This window comes from Hevea brasiliensis, chromosome 12 (genome assembly GCF_030052815.1).
Source record: "Hevea brasiliensis isolate MT/VB/25A 57/8 chromosome 12, ASM3005281v1, whole genome shotgun sequence".
Lineage (NCBI taxonomy): Eukaryota > Viridiplantae > Streptophyta > Magnoliopsida > Malpighiales > Euphorbiaceae > Hevea > Hevea brasiliensis.
The window spans coordinates 12,196,136-12,214,644 of NC_079504.1; the positions used below are offsets into that span (position 1 = coordinate 12,196,136).

General features: G+C 36.1%; 2 protein-coding genes across 2 annotated transcripts; one reads left to right on the forward strand and one right to left on the reverse strand.

Annotated features, from left to right (window-relative positions):
• Positions 1-11,880: 11,880 nt before the first annotated feature.
• Positions 11,881-13,771, reverse strand: LOC110665735 (dof zinc finger protein DOF1.2). Its single transcript, XM_021825983.2, has 2 exons — positions 13,765-13,771; positions 11,881-13,166 (listed from the first exon to the last, which is right to left on the reverse strand). The coding sequence occupies exons 1-2, from the start codon at positions 13,769-13,771 to the stop codon at positions 12,061-12,063; spliced, it is 1,113 nt and encodes a 370-aa protein (XP_021681675.2). The 3' UTR covers positions 11,881-12,060.
• Positions 13,772-15,986: 2,215 nt separating this feature from the next.
• LOC110665742 (glycine-rich protein HC1) lies at positions 15,987-16,662 on the forward strand. The gene is made up of 2 exons (XM_021825988.2): positions 15,987-16,171; positions 16,258-16,662. Exons 1-2 carry the CDS (start codon positions 16,045-16,047, stop codon positions 16,428-16,430), a joined length of 300 nt encoding a protein of 99 aa, XP_021681680.1. The 5' UTR covers positions 15,987-16,044; the 3' UTR covers positions 16,431-16,662.
• Positions 16,663-18,509: the final 1,847 nt, after the last annotated feature.

Genomic DNA, 18,509 nt, shown 5'->3' on the forward strand with positions numbered 1-18,509 from the left:
ACCGCGATGTCCAGTGCCAACGACCCGTTATCCAGTCCAATCGTCCAGTATAGGTTACTTGGGCATGGAAAAGTATAACTGTGAACTGATTATTAAAGAAAATACGAAAATTAAGTATCAGGAATGATTACAAAAATACAAAGAAGCTCAAGATCATGAAGGAAATAATTAACAAAATGCATGAAGAAGTTAATATCATAAAACGTAATTAGCCCTCGACTAAACAATAAGTTAGTAATTATTCATTTCTTATGAACACAATAGCTAGGAAATTATTATTTTTACTTGCATATTATATTTTCTTGTATTATTGGCACCACTAAGCTTTATGCTTAGCGCGTCGCTTTTGCAACGCGTAGGTACTGAAGATTTGGACAGAGGGCTCAGTAGACCACAGATTCGGTAAGGCAGTTCACAATTCTGCATAGTGTCCGTGTCACCTCACAGGCTACAGTGCATTGGTAGGACACTAGGTTTCATTTTGGTATTTTGTAACTAATGTTTATTTTCTCATATGTAATTGAACGTATGTAACATATTTTGATGTTCATGTAAATAATGAAAATTGTATTTGTGAATGGAAGAGTGAATGTCTATTTATGACTTGTACATGATTAACAAATGAGATGAATGATTGAGAAATGAATGTGAACTGAAAAATATTGAGATTTTGATAAATGGAGTTGAGATGAATGAATAAGAATATAGGAAGTGTTTTTCACAGGTTCCGAAGAACGGTTTTCTCCATTTTTAGCCGGTACTTTGCCGGATTTTCTTTAAAATTTTCGGAACCTCAAATAAATTATAATTTCGAAAAAAGGCTTAAATAGATTATATTTCATAAATTATATTCATAAATATGACAAAAGAATTGATTAAGGTAAAATTAGAATGTGTCGATACACCGTGTGACATTCCTTACTCGGATGTACTGTACACGGGTAAAGGGGTGTCACATTTAGTAGTATCAGAGCACGGTTTAGGCGTTTCTGGACCTAGATAGACTGCATATCATGCATTGCATTCATAAGAGTCGAGGTGACACTATTGCAGATCTGTATTTCCCGTTTATTTTAGGTTAGGGTATGGAATAAGAGAATGAAGAGACAATGAGATAGCGAATGGAGATGAGAAGGAGACTGTATTTAAGATGAAAAAGGATGAGTACATAATTGTTTGAGGATGAGATTGAGACTAAGGAGAAAGTGAAGTAGGATAACACAGAAAGGTGAAGAAATAAAGAGGTAGTAGCTCCTCGGCTATTTACACCCAGTAAATTTCGAGGACGAAATTTAAATAAGAGGGGAAGAGTTGTAACACCCTCCCGGTAGCAACTCCGTACATTCTACTGTTCCGGTGACCGGTGTCGGTCCGGACAGCTAGAACGTCCGGAAAAATATTTAAACTAAAGTGAGGGACCATAATTAACTCAAATATTAATAAGAAAAATTTAGTAAAAAATTTTAGAAATAAAATACAACCAAGTCAAATGAGCCGGTGCCCAAGCGATGGGTAACCAGAGGGAAGTTGCGGTTCTCGCAACGAGGAGCCCTAGACCCGGGGAAAAATTCATAAAATAATTTTTGGGACTCCAGAGAAGGGTCATTGAGGTTCCCATGGCATTAGAATGCCAAGAAAATACCTAGAAAAATTTTTCAATCTGTACATACAATTTTGACCCGTTAAGCTAAACGGAGGGCATTTTGGTCATTTCGCCTTCAGAGGTGATTTTTGGCCGACTTGTCCAGTTGAGTAAATAATTAATATGACATAAAATATGAATAAACATTACTAAAAAAAATTAAATTGAAAATAAGTAGAGAAGAAAAGAATAGAAAATGAGAAAAATGCCCATTTATGACATATGGTGATGTCATTTTAAAGCTCCCACCAATCACATATAAACAACCATCTAATTAACTAATGAAAGAGACCGAGAAGACCAGAAAAAATTCTGCTGCTCTTCTTCTTCTTCCTCAAGACGTGACTTTCTTCTCCATAGCCCTCCATAGAAATTTCTTTCATTACTCCCATTTCCCATGAATTTCACCCTAAAACCCTAGAGACCTTTCACTAAAATTTGTCCTTGCACCTTGCAAGACCTTTTGGCAGCCAAGAAGAAGGAAGAAAGTGAAGTTGGGGCTTGGAAAAATCTGCCCTACAAGAGGTTAGTGCACATATGTATTTAAAACTCATTAATTCCATGTTAGAGATTTGTAATAGGTAAGAAATTGTGAAATAAATGAACCAAACTCATGTGTATGTCCACCATAGAATTCGGAAGCCCTAAGGAAGGAATGATTTTGATTGTTTTGATGGACTTAGAGTGGACTAGAAATGGTGTTTAAGGTATGTATATGCATGGATAATGAACTAGTGTGCTAATTAAGGTGTATGGGTAAATTGAATTGGACATTAGGGTTTTGAGAAGTGAAAATTTGGCTTGGCTTAGGAAATTGTTAGAGAACATTTTAATGGTCAATTAGTGACCATTTTAGGTAAGTTGACCACAATTTGGACTGAAATATAGCATGGAAAAGTGAATGTGTAGGCTGCCTAAGGACAGCAGCAGAGTGACTGAAATTTCAGTCTACTTGGACTGCCATATCTTTGGCTGTGTTGGTCCAATTGGTGTTTGGCCAATTGGACATGAAACTAGGCTTATAATGGCACATTTTTGCTGAAGAAACCATGCCCAAAAGACCAAAGCAAGAGGACCAAAAGTTGGTCCCAATCCGGACACCCTGCAACAGCACCTGCAGAAATGACCAAATGAACATTAACTGTTCATTTGGCCATAACTCACTGTAGATATGGTCAATTGACCTGAAATTTTTACAGCAACAAGCTAAGACATAGACAAACAACTTTCATGAAGAAACCTACCCCAAATTATGGCCAGAACCTATTCAAACATGCACTCACAGTCATTGTTCATGTTACTGTAGATATGGTCAATTCTGCAGTTTAGCAATCCGGCCAGCTGTGGTTTTTGGACCATATCTGGAGCTACAAAACTCCAAATGGAGTGATTCAAAAAAGTAAATTCAATTAGACAAAATAAGGAACAACTTTCATGTTTACCATTTCCTCAAATTCCCACTACAACAGGGCTTAATGGAATAGTAAATTTGGGTCACAAAAACTGAAAATTCTGCCCTCTTGGTTTTAAGTTTGGAAATGGTATTTGTGACTTATTCCAACAAGTTTTAAATGCAAAATGTGGTATCTTTGAGAACTTAGGTTCAATAAATTTATTGTGTATGAAAAAGTCAACATTTTGGTTGACTAGTAAGGTGAATAGTAAACAAAATGACACATATTACGTAAGTAATACAACTTGAAATATAAAATATAATTAACACAAATGGATTGTTTAGAGTGTAAATGAGATAAAGTTATCATTAGGATTTACGTCTTTGTTTCAAATAGGATTATAATACCTTGTACAAAAATTGGTACATGAGAGGTAATAATGTGAATACTAATTCATATAAATATTGTAACGATTAGATGAATCACATGGATGTGTAAATGGGTTAATTGCTCTCATCATGAGAGAAATGGAAATATTTCGATGTACAAATGGTACATGAAAATCGATTGATGTAAATTACAATTAACGTGAATGGTATGATGAATGCATAAATTATATAAAAATGAGATTTGAAGATTTATGCTTCTACTATAAATAAAATTAAAATACTATGAACGATAATTGGAACATAAAATGAAATAATAAAACTTATGAACATTTAATGATATTTTGTGCCCTTGTATTGCCTAGACATGTGTGTCGGATTGGATAGTTTGGCATGCCAATAGGGTATTGTTTTAGCAGTACTGCGAAAGGAAAGGCTTTGTGCCTGTATTCATGACTTTATGCCCGTATCCATGGCTTTTATGCCCGTATTCATGGCTTTTATGCCCGATTATGTGATATCATAGCTTTTGGCTATATTGACTGCATACATGGTTGACGTTCTGCGTCCCATGGTATGACGGCCCGAGACACCGCGGTGTCCAGCCAACGGTTATCCACCCAATCGTCCAAAGATAGGTTACTTGGGCATGGAAAAGTATAACTGTGAACTGATTATTAAAGAAAATACGAAAATTAAGTATCAGGAATGATTACAAAAATACAAAGAAGCTCAAGATCATGAAGGAAATAATTAACAAAATGCATGAAGAAGTTAATATCATAAAACGTAATTAGCCCTCGACTAAACAATAAGTTAGTAATTATTCATTTCTTATGAACACAATAGCTAGGAAATTATTATTTTTACTTGCATATTATATTTTCTTGTATTATTGGCACCACTAAGCTTTATGCTTAGCGCGTCGCTTTTGCAACGCGTAGGTACTGAAGATTTGGACAGAGGGCCCAGTAGACCACAGATTCGGTAAGGCTTCATTACGCATAGTGTCCATGTCACCTCACAAAGGCATTGGTAGTACACTAGGTTTCATTTTGGTATTTTGTAACTAATGTTTATTTTCTCATATGTAATTGAACGTATGTAACATATTTTGATGTTCATGTAAATAATGAAAATTGTATTTGTGAATGGAAGAGTGAATGTCTATTTATGACTTGTACATGATTAACAAATGAGATGAATGATTGAGAAATGAATGTGAACTGAAAAATATTGAGATTTTGATAAATGGAGTTGAGATGAATGAATAAGAATATAGGAAGTATTTTTCACAGGTTCCGAAGAACGGTTTTCTCCATTTTTAGCCGGTACTTTGCCGGATTTTCTTTAAAATTTTCGGAACCTCAAATAAATTATTATTTCGAAAAAAGGCTTAAATAAATTATATTTCATAAATTATATTCATAAATATGACAAAAGAATTGATTAAGGTAAAATTAGAGTGTGCCGATACACCGTGTGACATTACTTACTCGGATGTACTGTACACGGGTAAAGGGGTGTCACATTAACAGTTGTGAATGCAATATAAAACGTGCCTAGAGTCTAACTATATAGATATATACATATAAGTGATGCATGGACATGCTTGAACATATAATAATATCGAAATTACAATTAAAATTAATATTTTACTCACAGACTTAACAGCAGTCACTGTGGCAGCTGGGCGGAAGAAGAAGGCTGTCCCGGCTTACCTGAAAATTTTATTACAATAATTTAATAAATTTGACTTAATACAAACTAAGAAAAAGATCAAAGACGTCCTAAGTCGTGCCGAAAATTTGGCAGAGTCTCCCCTATACTTAGGACCTACCCAATCTGCAAATGGGTTTAAAACACACCTATATATCCACAAATCATATACTCACAACTCAATCACATCACATAGCCCCTCCTGGGCCCATCCAAACAGTCATCAATCACAATATATAAATTTATAGTTTAGTCCTTACAATTGATCCTTTTTGCAAAAACTACCCAAATAAACTCTAAAAATTCTAAAACTTTGCCCCGCGGTCTTTAGCAATATTACCAGGCTATTGCAAAAAGAATCATAATTTTTTGAGCTACCACGAATATTTTATGGATTTTTAATCCTATTTAAGCACTAGAAAATTATGAAAAAGTAAGGTTCAGGTTTACCTATGCCGATTTCGATCTCGGGAATGCGCTCGGGGTGTCTAACAATGTTGGGGTAGCCAAAATCTCGATCCAATTCGGAGACTTTTTCGGTAGCCGATCTGTCTGGCAGAAAATTCACAGACCCGGACAACTGTCGAATTCCCGCGAATTGAAGGTGCCTACACGAAGCCCACAACACGAGGGTTAGTATAAAATTTTTACGAAATTTTCTAAGCTCATTTAATGCTCGAAAAAATACTGTGAAATTTCGTGGGACCCACCGAAAAACGGTGTCGAACAATTTTGAAATTTATATTGTTGCGAAGCTCTCGACGAGTGGAGCGCTCTAGTATCTATCCCGAAAGTCAAAATTGGCTAAAACTTCCCGGATAAAAATTGGACAAACCGCTCGATGGATTTTGGTGTTCTTGGTATCTATGGAAAGCTCTCGAGGTGTAGATGTTGTTTAACATAAGACCCAGTCTAATCGGTGGCCAAATCGGCCGGATTTCGGCCAGGAAGTCGAAACGGCGCACGCACGTCTGGTGGTCTTCGCGCGCGTTTTTCGGCCACCTGGAGCGTCGGGCGACTATGGGGAGGTGGTGAGACGGCGCGCCAGCGAGGTGGGGTGGCTGGGGAGGCGGCGGCGAGGCCTGGGGGTGAGGGAGGAGAGAGAAAACGGGAAGGGAAGGAGGGGAGGTCGGGCGCGCGAGGGAGAAGAAGGAAGAAAAAGAAAAGGTCCGATCCGATTCGACCGGTCCGATCGGTCCGGTTCGATTCAGCCGGTTCATTTCAGGATACAAAATTTTAAAATTTTACTCTACCTTGGGACCGAAAACGAGGCCAAAAAATTTTAAAAAAATTCTAGAAAACTCAAAAAAATTCGTAAACTCCAAATATATTTTTAGTTTTGCCACGTGGTATTTAAATTAATTTTTAAAAATCATCAAATTTTATATTTTTGGGAAATCAAACCCGATTTCGAAAATCAAAAAAATTTTAAATAATTTCTTAAAATTTAAATAAAATTAAAATATTAATATTTCTCACAAAATAATAAATTTAAAAATTTGGGGTGTTACATTCTTCCCCTCTTACAGAAAATTCGTCCTCGAATTTTACACAAAGCAGAATAAAGTACAGAATTATACATTGAATAGATAAGGGTACTTGCTACGCATGTCTCGTTTTGACTCCCAAGTGCACTCTTGCACTAACTGGCTCCTCCACAAAACCTTAACTACAGGGATCTGTTTTGATCTTAACTACTTCACTTGATAGTCCACTATGGCTAAAGGTTACTCCTCAAACGTCAAGTTTTCTTTCAGCTCTACTACATCCGGCTGTAGCACATGAGAAGGATCAGGAATGTATTTCTTGAGCATGGAGATGTGAAATACAGGATGAACATCCCTCTGTCTGGGGTCTGCATAACTCTTCTGCCTACTGAAAGTTGTTTTCAATCGTTTCCTGATTAAAGGAACCATCTCTGAAGTGTATTGCACTAGATCTACATCATGCACCTTCGCTTCTCCCATTTTCGTCCAACACAGAGGAGACCTACACTTTCTGCCATACAATGCCTCATAGGGTGCCATCCCTATGCTGGAGTGATAACTGTTGTTGTAGGCAAACTCCACCAAAGGTAGCTGATCATCCCATTGACCTCCAAAATCCAAAACACTCATGCGAAGCATGTCTTCTAGTGTCTGGATTGTCCTTTCGGACTGTCCGTCTGTCTGAGGGTGGAAAGCGATACTAAAGTTCAACTGTGTGCCAAGTGCCTCCTGCAAATTTCCTCCAAAATTGAGAAGTGAACTGGGGCCCTCTATCAGATATTATGGAAGTCGGAACTCCATGCAATCTGACTATTTCTCGAATATAGAGTCGAGCGTACTGTGCAATAGAATATGTGATCTTCACAGGCAAGAAATGAGCTGATTTAGTTAGGCGGTCTACAATTACCCATATCGAATCATATCCTCGTGTGGTATGAGGCAACCCAGTCACAAAATTCATAGTAATCATCTCCCACTTCCATTCTAGGATAGGGAGCTCTTACATCTTCCCTGACGGCCTCTGGTGTTCAAACTTCACTTTCTGACAAGTCAAGCACTTGGACACGAAGTCTGCTATGTCTCTCTTCATGCCATTCCACCAATAACTATCTTTCACATCATGGTACATTTTGGTGGAGCCTGGGTAGACATTATACAGTTTATAGTGTGCCTCTTGCATGATTTCATTTATGAGATTGTCCACATTGGGCACACATATCCTAGAACCTTGCACTAGGGTGCCATCATTGGCAAATCCAAACTCACCACCTTCACCCTGCTGTACTCTTTCTATGATCTTCATCAATTGTTGGTCTCTGTGCTAGGAAACTCTAACCCTGTTTCGTAGGTCTGGTCTCACTGAAAAATGAGCCAATAATACCCCCTCATCTGAAAGATCTAGGATTAGGCCTTGATCCATCAACTCATGTACTTCCTGAATCAACGATCTCTTCTCCGCTGATATGTGTGCTAAGCTACCAGAAGATTTTCTGCTCAAAGCATCTGCTACTACATTGGCCTTCCCAGGGTGGTACTGGATGGTGCAATCATAGTCCTTCAGAAGCTCCATCCATCTCCCCTGTTTCAAGTTTAAATCCTTATGTTGGAAGATGTACTTCAAACTCTTGTGGTCGGTGTATATCTCGCACACTTCACCATACAGGTAGTGTCTCCAGATCTTTAATGCAAAGACTACAGTCGCCATTTCCAAATCATGGGTGGGGTAGTTCTGCTCATGCCTCTTCAGCTGTCTTGAAGCATAAGTCACTACTTTTCCATTCTGCGTCAAAACACACCCTAAGCCAACCCTGGAGGCGTCATAGTACACGGTGTATCCTTCACTACTCATAGGTAGTGTCAACATAGGGGCGGCGGTTAGACACTCCTTAAACTTTTGGAAACTCTCGTCACAGTCATCTGTCCAAATGAATGGAACATTCTTCCGAGTCAACTTAGTTAGGGGAGCTGCTATCCTGGAAAAATCCTGCACAAAACACCAATAGTAGCCAGCTAGGCCCAGAAAACTTCGCACCTCAGTGACTATTGTAGGCCTAAGCCAATCAGTTACAGCTTCAATTTTCTTGGGATCTACTTGAATGCCTTCACTAGAAACCACGTGTCCCAAGAATGAGATGCTTTCTAGCCAAAATTCACATTTTAAAAATTTGGCATATAGCTAGTGCTCCCTCAAAGTCTGCAACACCATTCTCAAGTGCCACACGTGTTCTTCCTCGGTCCGAGAGTATATCAAAATGTCATCTATGAATACGATGACAAAACGGTCCAGGAATGGCCTGAACACCCTGTTCATCAGGTCCATGAAGGCTGCTGGTGCATTAGTGAGTCCAAAAGATATCACCAAGAACTCATAATGATCATATCTTGTCTTGAATGCTGTTTTGGACACATCCTCATTCCTGATTCTCAACTGATGGTAGCCTGATCGCAGGTCTATCTTGGAAAAGAATCTAGCTCCTTGAAGCTGATCAAACAGATCATCGATCCGAGGAAGTGGATACTTGTTCTTCACAGTCACCTTATTCAGCTGTCTATAGTCAATACACAACCTCAATGACCCATCTTTCTTTCTCACAAATAGAACAGGAGTGCCCCAGGGTGAAGTGCTCAGACATATAAAACCCTTGTCCAAAAGCTCCTGTAGTTGCTCCTTTAGCTCTTTCAATTCTGCTGGTGCCATCCTGTAAGGCGGCATTGATATGGGGTTTATACCCGCCACAACATCAATGCAGAACTCTATTTCCCTTCCTGGTAGCAACCCTGGAAGCTCCTTAGGGAAAACATCCATGAATTCTCTGATAACAGGAACATTTTCCATGTTGACACCTTCTATAGATGTATCTCTCACCAATGCCAAATACCCTTGGCATCCACGCCTCAACATTTTTCTAGCACTAATTGCTGACACCAAATTATATGGAGCCACGCTCCTGTCACCATCAAAGCTAAATTCTTCCACAACAGGTATGTAGAAATACACCTTTCTGTTCCTACAGTCTAAAGTGGTATAATGAGTTGCCAACCAATCCATTCCCAAGATTACATCGAAATCCATTACTGGTAGAGGAACCAAGTCTGTTGGGAGGATCTTTCCATCCACTACTACTGGGCTACCCAGAAAAACCATATCTACATCTATGTTGTCACTAAGCGGGGTAGCTACAGACAAAGGGCATTCTAAAGTTGTAAGGTTCCTATCCAATCTCATGGCAAACACTAGGGAGACAAATGAGTGCGTAGCACCCGGATCTATCAAAACACGAGCCTCATAGGAACAGACTAGAAGAATACCTGCCACAACTGCATTGGAAGCCTGAGCATCCTAGTGGGTTAGGGTGAAAACCCGAGCTTGACCCCTACCCTGGGTTGCAGAACTGTGATACTGACTTCTACCTCCTGATCTGCCTCTAAATCCACGTCCCCCTTGTCCTTGGCCTCTGGCCATCGAATCGATCGTCGCTATACTGGAAGCACCAGGATACAACTGACGAGGAACATTTGCAATAGAACCCTGTGACCCCATCTGTGGCTCGCTGAACACCGGGCACTCCCTAGCAAAGTGACCTTGTTGGCCACATCTGAAGCATACTTCAAAAAATTTCTCACCGATAGTCATCCCATATTATTTTTTTTTATCATTTTTCTTAGTAAACTCCCAAGTTTTTATTTGTTTAAAATAGATTTAAGTTATATCTCATATCTGTATCTATTAGGAATGCATATGGGATTTTTCTTGCAATATTGAGTCTTACTCTCCCCATTACCTGATCTTGTCTCCCCTTTTTTGTAATATTTGATGGACTTTTTGGCAGTTCAAAATATAATATAGATAGTTAACTCCTCTTGGTTGAAGATTTTTGATCTTTAGTTGCGGCTAATGATCTTTTACGGAGCTGCGACTTGTTTCTCAATTGAATTTTAGTAGTTTAAATTATTTTATAAGCCATAAAGGCAGCATATTCCTGAAACGACAGTGCTGTAGAAGTTTCTTTTGTTGTCAAAATGAAAAAGAACCAATTCTTTTTCCCAGATCATTTGTGAAAAAAAAATTTCAATTTATTTTTTCTTAGGAAAAAGATTATGTTGTATTTACATTATAATGCTTATTAATGAATTTCTAAATTTTCTGAAATAATAACAATAATAATCGAGTTCATCTGTGTTGGAGTGAGCTATATTGATCGATTGCTTCTTGCTAGGTAATTATATGCTAAATTGTTAACAAGAAGGTTTAGATTTGTCTTCTTTATTTGAGCTAAGGGTGTCACTGCAACGTACTACACAAGCCTAAATCAAATCACTCTCTTGATGCTATAAGGGACTTGAATTTTAGGTTTTGTCCGAATTGATAATGAAATATATCATTTATTATTAGAAGTAAATGATTAAAAAAAATTAATTTGCATTTTTTTTTTAAATTTTGATCAAAACTCCTCTATTTTTTTTAATTATTTGATAGGTAAAAACGTATGAAACCACTAATATGATGTGGTAATTAAGATTTTTTTTTTATTTGGCTTAATGACAAAAGACATAAACTTCATTTTTTTTTAATTTAATTTTGTCTTATCCTTTTAATTTTACCAATTTTACTATTATGATTAATTCTCACGCATTTAGTGAAAGGATATATATATATAATAAGTATAAAGTTTTTTTTTTTAAATAATTTTAATAATTTTAATGATTATAAAATAAAAAAAAATAATTTTTATAAAGAAAAATTTTCAAAGAAAACATTTATTATTATTATAATTGGTAATTATTGAAAATTATATTTGTTTTTCTTCTTAATATAGTTTTTTAAGCCTTACATATATTTCAATTTCAAGCTATTATATGAACTGAAATTGTTATTTACAGGTCAAGAATTTTACTCGTATTATCTTGCAGTTCCCCCAACACCCCTTCTCAACAAAAAAAAAAAAAAATGCAAAATTTTACATACACTAACTTCAAAATGCTAATCATAATTTAAAATTAAAAAAAAATAGTGGAGTGTTTGGAAGTCTAACAATTTCATTATCTTTTAAAAATTGGTTAGCTAAATTGGTTGGAAGATCCATCTGTGGGCATTGATAGTTGGCTTCTCCACGATTTTGTGTGGGGTGGCTCACAGTAGGAATGTCTTGCATTAGCTTTTCTAGAGCTTAGCTCCTTTTTATTCACCAATATATATATATATATTTGAAATCAATGAATAAATAAAAGAAAAGAATAAAATCCAGAATCCAACAACTGCAGTTGTAGTGGCGTAAGATGCTTGGTAATCATGCTTATTTCTCTAGCATACATCATTTATTGCACTATATGTTTTATATATGAAAAAAAAAAAGCTCAATTCTTTCCCAGAAGAACAAAATAAGATATATATATATATATAAAATAAAAATCATGCAAATTTTTACTATACGTCAAGGTCTTGAAAAAACCTCAAACCCCGGGAGATCCAAAGAACTCCAAGCATTATCGATCATAAGATTGGCAGAAATCTTTAGCTGATCATCCATGGAGAATGGACTAATAAATTCTTGTTCCGGTTGATGTACTACAGTTTCCCATGTAACATTTGACAAGGTTGCAGCAGATTCAGACCACAGATAAGCATCTTGCACCATTTCATCTCCCAGCAAAATTTGTAATCCTAATGCATCCATGTTTTGACTTTCTATGAGCTCCTGAATTCTTTCTTGATTTTCTTGTAGCTCGTGATCTCCTACAATCACCGGAGGTAACCCTTCAAGTAATAAATCAGATTCTTGGATCAGATCCGTGAGCTTGTCGTCGCACTCAATCACAGCGCTGTCAGGTGTTAAAGAATTTGCTGGCACAGTAAAGGCCTCATTAGGCAATTCTTGACTCATGGCCATAAATTCAGGCTGAAAACTCGAGTCTTGGTTCAAGAACTTAGCGAAAACAACCGCAATATCAATCTCAGATGACGATCCATCATTAGTTGCAGTTTCTTGAGCCAATGAATCTCCACTAGACTCATTACTCCTACCACCAAAACCACTGAAATTCTTTGCAAAAGCATTACGACCATCCTGCGAGATCCTAAGGGACTTCGCTCTGCGAGTTTTACGACAACCACCACCAACAGGAACATTCCTTAGAGAGCCACCTTTAGTCCAATACCTTCGACAACCTTTACAAAAGTACCTAGGCTGAGAGAAGCTATAGTTATTGTAATAACAGAATTTGGTGTTGGAAGAGGCACAACGAGGGCAATTAGGAGCAAATTCGACATGGGATTTCCATTTTCTCTCCATGGGCAAGGGCCTAGGAGGGCAGTGCAGAAACATTTGGTCACTCGTAAGCATGTTTATGATGAGATTGTGAAAGAGAGAAAAGAATTGAGAGACAGTGGAAGAAGAGCATATTAGTATGGGGTCTGAAGGAGGTGTTTGATATAAACGTGGGCGGTAGCGAGCCGTCGGGACCAAGAAAGGTGAACGTGAGGGGCTTTTGCTTGTGCGCGTGTAGTGTGATTGGGATTGCAATTGCGAGGTGTAGTAGTCTACTGTTTAATAGCAGGATTGATCTGAGCTTCTTCCACACGTGGCATTTCTTCATTGGGTATTTCATGAGCGTGATTGAGGTTGATTGGTCAAAGCTTCTTAGCTGTTATCCTTTTTTTTCCTTGCTGTGGTAGTGCATATTGACCATTGTATCCTTGCTATTTTTTTAATTGAAGATAATGAATACAATTATACAATTATAGCATATATAATTCATTTTACTTTATAATAATAATAATAATAATAATAATAATTATAATCGTCTCAAAATAATAAACCAAAACTAAGCTAGAGTAAAATTATTATCATTAATTAAATAAATACCCCATAATCAAATCAATTAAGATGTGGGCAGTTTGGTAATTTGAGCATAAAAAGTCGGCATGCACATGGCACTGGGACTGTCATGAATAGGGCTTGATACAGTGTCCTTTAATCCGCGTGGGGCGTATCGTAGGGATCATCATCCTAAACCATTCAAGTTAGTATTTCCAAAGTCCAAGGGAGTACTTTACTCCACGTGGGGCGTATCATAGGGATCATAAAAGAGCACACCGGCCGCGGGAATGTAGCACTGCACGTGCATAATCATCTTACGTGGCATATTTTCGTCCATTCAATTCATTGATGAAAATTTATTAATAATCTACGGTGACTATTAAAACTCAGAATTGACCATCCAGGGCCTGATACTGATTTTTAGGTTGCGGATGATTATGGCTACATGTCATTCTCTATTTTAATTAATAAATCCCTAAATTTCATGGTCAAAATATTTTTCTATAGTTTCATGTATGCAAGTCATATGATATTTATAATAATGAAGAATTTATTTATTTATTTATTTTCGCCTAATTGATTGGGAATTAATCCTGTCCTCATAATTTTAAATATAACAGACTTCGATAAGAGACATTGGAATCACGTGGAAGTTTGGGGTCTCTTTCATGCAAGTTTTGTAGATGGAAGAACGATGGGGATATATCATGTCTGATATGCATTGGGTTGGTTTCCACGGCTCATTTTTCTTCTTAGTGTTGCTTAACCCATATCACTGCGTGCGTGACTTACCCTTTCCATACACTTGTTTAAGCCACAGATCTGCCTCTAGTGTTTAGCTATATCCCCTAAATAATTCAGCACCAAAGTCATTTTCAACGTGTTGTTTTAAAATGTATGAATCCACAATTTCATTGTGCATTTTATGTCCACATCATGAAACTAATGGTGGACAGTGGAAGTTGAGCTTATTGTCACTCTGTTCTCATTATTGATGTATTGTATGTTGCTTTCGTGTCTGCCTCAACCTTGCTGGAAATTCCATCACTAACAAGTGCTTGGACCAATATCATATAGTTGATACTCAGATGAATTTTACCTGTATGATTAGGGGTTCGAATATTAGGATCGTCATTGTTAGAAGAATTTTACCTGAATATCACTCCTGACCAGAGCGTGAGAATCTGCATACTTAAAATTAAAAATAATAATAATAATTTCCACCACATGAGTCATATGCTATAGTGTCATTTTTTGTTAATTTAGATCTTGAAGTCAATTAAACATATTGTAGAGACCAATTTCTGAGAAGCCTCTTAGATTCGGCCCTTTTGTAATGATGGGCCTTCATGATGATTTACATTAGTAGATCCTACTTTATGGGCTCTTTTAAATGAATAATTACATAATTTATTTTATAATAAATTAAATTGATAATTGATAATATTATATAATTTTATTTATATTAACGCGCGACATAAGTCAAATAATACCATTGGCACACAGTAGCATGACCGGTTCATATCCAAAATGGTCCACAAAATTGGATAACCTAATCTCTTAAGCAAATTAATAACCTATACTTAGTTTGACAAAGTGTCTACCAAATGAACTTATTTTAAATTTTAATTGTGTATATCTTTTATCAAATAAAAATTATTATGAAGGAATATTTAGAAAAAATAATTAATAATTATTTAAAATTAAAATTTTATTTTATTTTAATAGGTATATAATTATTCAAAATTTTAATAAATTATATTTAATATAATTAATTTAAAATTTTATTATTAATAAAATTTTATAATATGATTTTAAAAATATTAAAAAATAAACTATATTATTAAAATAAAATAATAAACACAACAAAACCCTAATTAGTGCTTCTAGAAATTCCTTACAATCAAGACATGTCTTGGAAATCGCTTGATCATTTCGATGCCAATTCTTTGAATTTCAAAATTTCCACACCAATATAAATATATATATATATATATATTATTTTCTTTATCACTTAATTAGTATATGTCAATTAAATTAAAAAACAATAAAAGCTAATCTATTAATCAATTTATTTATTAACATTTAAAATAAAATTATAATTAATTAAAAATTTTACCATTAATAAAATTTTATAATATAATTATAAAAATGTAAAATATAAAAATATATATTAAATTATATTATTAAAATAAAAATAAATAAATAAATAATCTGCGCGTTGCGTGTGAACTACATGCTAGTTTATAATCTAAAAGTCTTCAGTTATACTCTTTTGTATTCTAATCCGATGATATTTCTCCTAATTTGCTAACATTTTTTAAAAAATAAACTAAAAGAAACGCTAATCAAATAATCCTGATCCCCACACCAATTTAATATCTTTATGATATATGCATTATTTGAGGAGTATATTTAAAATAATAACAAGGATAAAATTGACCGGCATTAATACTTGCAAAGTTCACTTAGCCAAAGTTTTTAGATATTTTGATATGACATATCTCCTCATATTTCATTATATAAATCCTCGATCAGCTGAGGCGAAGCTCCCCATCTCAACACTACCATAATCACCATTTTTCTTTACATTTTAGAATGGCAAAAACAGCTTTCTCAAATCCCATCCAAGTCATGGTCATGGCATTTTTGGTTGTTACCATGCTGCTCTTTTCCTCTGAAGTGGCAACTGCTATGCTCAATGATGAAGCACAACTTAATCTTGGTTTGTTAATTTAGAGCTACCAATCAAGCATTTTAATGTTTACTTACTTGTTAATTAATGAATAATATTCTAAATTTTATTTACAGGAAGGAGGACTCTTCTGGCTGAAAGCACAACTGGACGTGGGGGATACAATGAATATCCTGAGGGCCGAAGCGGATACAATGAAAACCCTAATGGCAGAGGAGGATATAACGAGCAGCCTAATGGACGAGGAGGATATAATAAACACCCAACAGGCCGAGGGGGATACAATTAACCACTACTAGTACCCTATATGGCCTGAGGATAGAATTGAAGTATAAGTCTAGAAAACATCTGTGCCATGTTTTAAGTTTGATGCTCGAATAAATATATCCTCAGGTTCTAAATTAAAGATATATGTTTTATTAAGTAGGGCTATGGCCATAGACGTGTGTTGTTTTTATTCAAAAGATCCTTGTATGCGTGTGATAATTAATAAAGCTCCCATGAGTTGCAGTTGTTGTTGATTTTTCATCTCTTTTAATTAGCCTATTTGCCGATTATATGTGTGTGTAATGATAATAATGTATATTATAATTAATAAAGTAGATATTTAAGATGTGTTAGAAAAAAGAATACAAGTAATGAAGGAAATGATTGTGTATTTGTCTGTGTCTTATTTACAGAGATATTACATCTATTTATACATGAGAATATGAACTAATTTAGACAAGAATAATAATTGCTATAATTATGCTATACAAATCTCCTATAATCATGCTAATTGCTATAATTATGCTACACAAATCTCCAATAATCATGCTAATTGCTGTAATTATACTAACACCCCCCCCCCTCAAACTCAAGGTGGTAGCACAGGTGCTAACTTGAGTTTGCTTAAGAGATCTTGAAAGCGAGCGGGAGGATGCATTTTGGTGAATATATCAAGGTTTCTTGTGAGGAGACAGGAATCAAACATATGGTGCCATGAGCAACATGATGACGTACAAAATGACAATCAATTTCGATGTGTTTGGTACGCTCATGAAATACATCATTATGAGAAATCTGTATGGCACTTCTATTATCGCAATGAAGCATTGTGGCAGAAGAATGAGTGACACCCAAATCAGTTAATAACCACCGTAACCAAAGTAATTCAGATGTAGCATCAGCAAGAGCACGATATTCAGATTCTGTGCTAGAACGTGCAACAACAGTTTGCTTTTTGCTACGCCAAGAGATAAGAGAATTACCCAAGAAGAAACAATAACCAGTTGTAGAGCGACGATCTGTCAGATCACTAACCCAATCAGCATCAGAGTAGCCAGATAATACTAGGGAGGAGGTAGCAGAAAAGTGCAAACCATGAAAAAGTGTGCCTTTGATATAACGAAGGATCTGGCATCGCAGAGAAATGAGTTGAGCGAGGAGCAGACATAAACTGGCTGACCAGATGAACAACATATGAAATATCAGGTCGAGTAACTGTGAGATAAATAAGACTCCCGACAAGCTGTCGATATAAAGTAGGATCATTAAGAGGAGTGCCATCAAGAGGTGTAAGTTTGCAATTGAGCTCCAATGGGGTTGATACTGTTTTGCTATCAGTGATGCCTGCTCGAGAAAGTAAGTCGGATGCATACTTGGCTTGAGATAGATAATAGCCATCAGAATTTTGAGAAATTTCAAAACCCAAAAAATAGCTGAGAGAACCCAGGTCTTTCATTTCAAAATTTTGATTGAGATAATGTTGTAACTCTAAAATACCAGATGAATAATCTCCTGTTATTATCATATCATTAACATAAAGCAACAGAAGACCAATACCACCGCTACGGTTAGCGAGTGAATAATGCAGAATCATGTGGACTAGAGAGAAAACCAAGTTGAGCAAGAGTGGAACTAAATTTGGCAAACCAGGCCCTGGGAGCTTGTTTTAATCCATATAAGGCTCGCCGAAGTTTGTAAACCTTATGAGGAGAATGATAACCAGGAGGAGGATGCATATAAACCTCTTCTGTTAAATCACCATGAAGAAAAGCATTTTTGACATCCATCTGGAAAAGTTTCCATTTACGAACTGCAGTAATAGCTAAGAGACTGCGAATAGATGTTAATCGGGCCACTGGAGCAAAAGTTTCTTCATAGTCGATGCCATACTCTTGAGTGTGCCCTTTGGCTACTAAGCGAGCTTTGTAACGTTCAATAGTTCCATCAGAACGGGTCTTGATTTTGTAAATCCATTTGCAACCAATAGGGGTCTTGTTTGGTGGAAGATCAACTAAATCCCAAGTATGAGTTTTCTCTAAAGCCTGAAGTTCGTCAGTCATAGCTTGCTGCCAAAGAGGGTCAGTACTTGCCTCACGATAAG

Excerpts from the sequence above, each read along its gene's own strand:
- LOC110665742 (XM_021825988.2), top strand. The coding sequence starts at position 16,045 with ATGGCAAAAACAGCTTTCTCAAATCCCATCCAAGTCATGGTCATGGCA. Across the intron at positions 16,172-16,257 it reads TGAAGCACAACTTAATCTTG|GAAGGAGGACTCTTCTGGCT; the intron begins GTTTGTTAATTT and ends TTTTATTTACAG.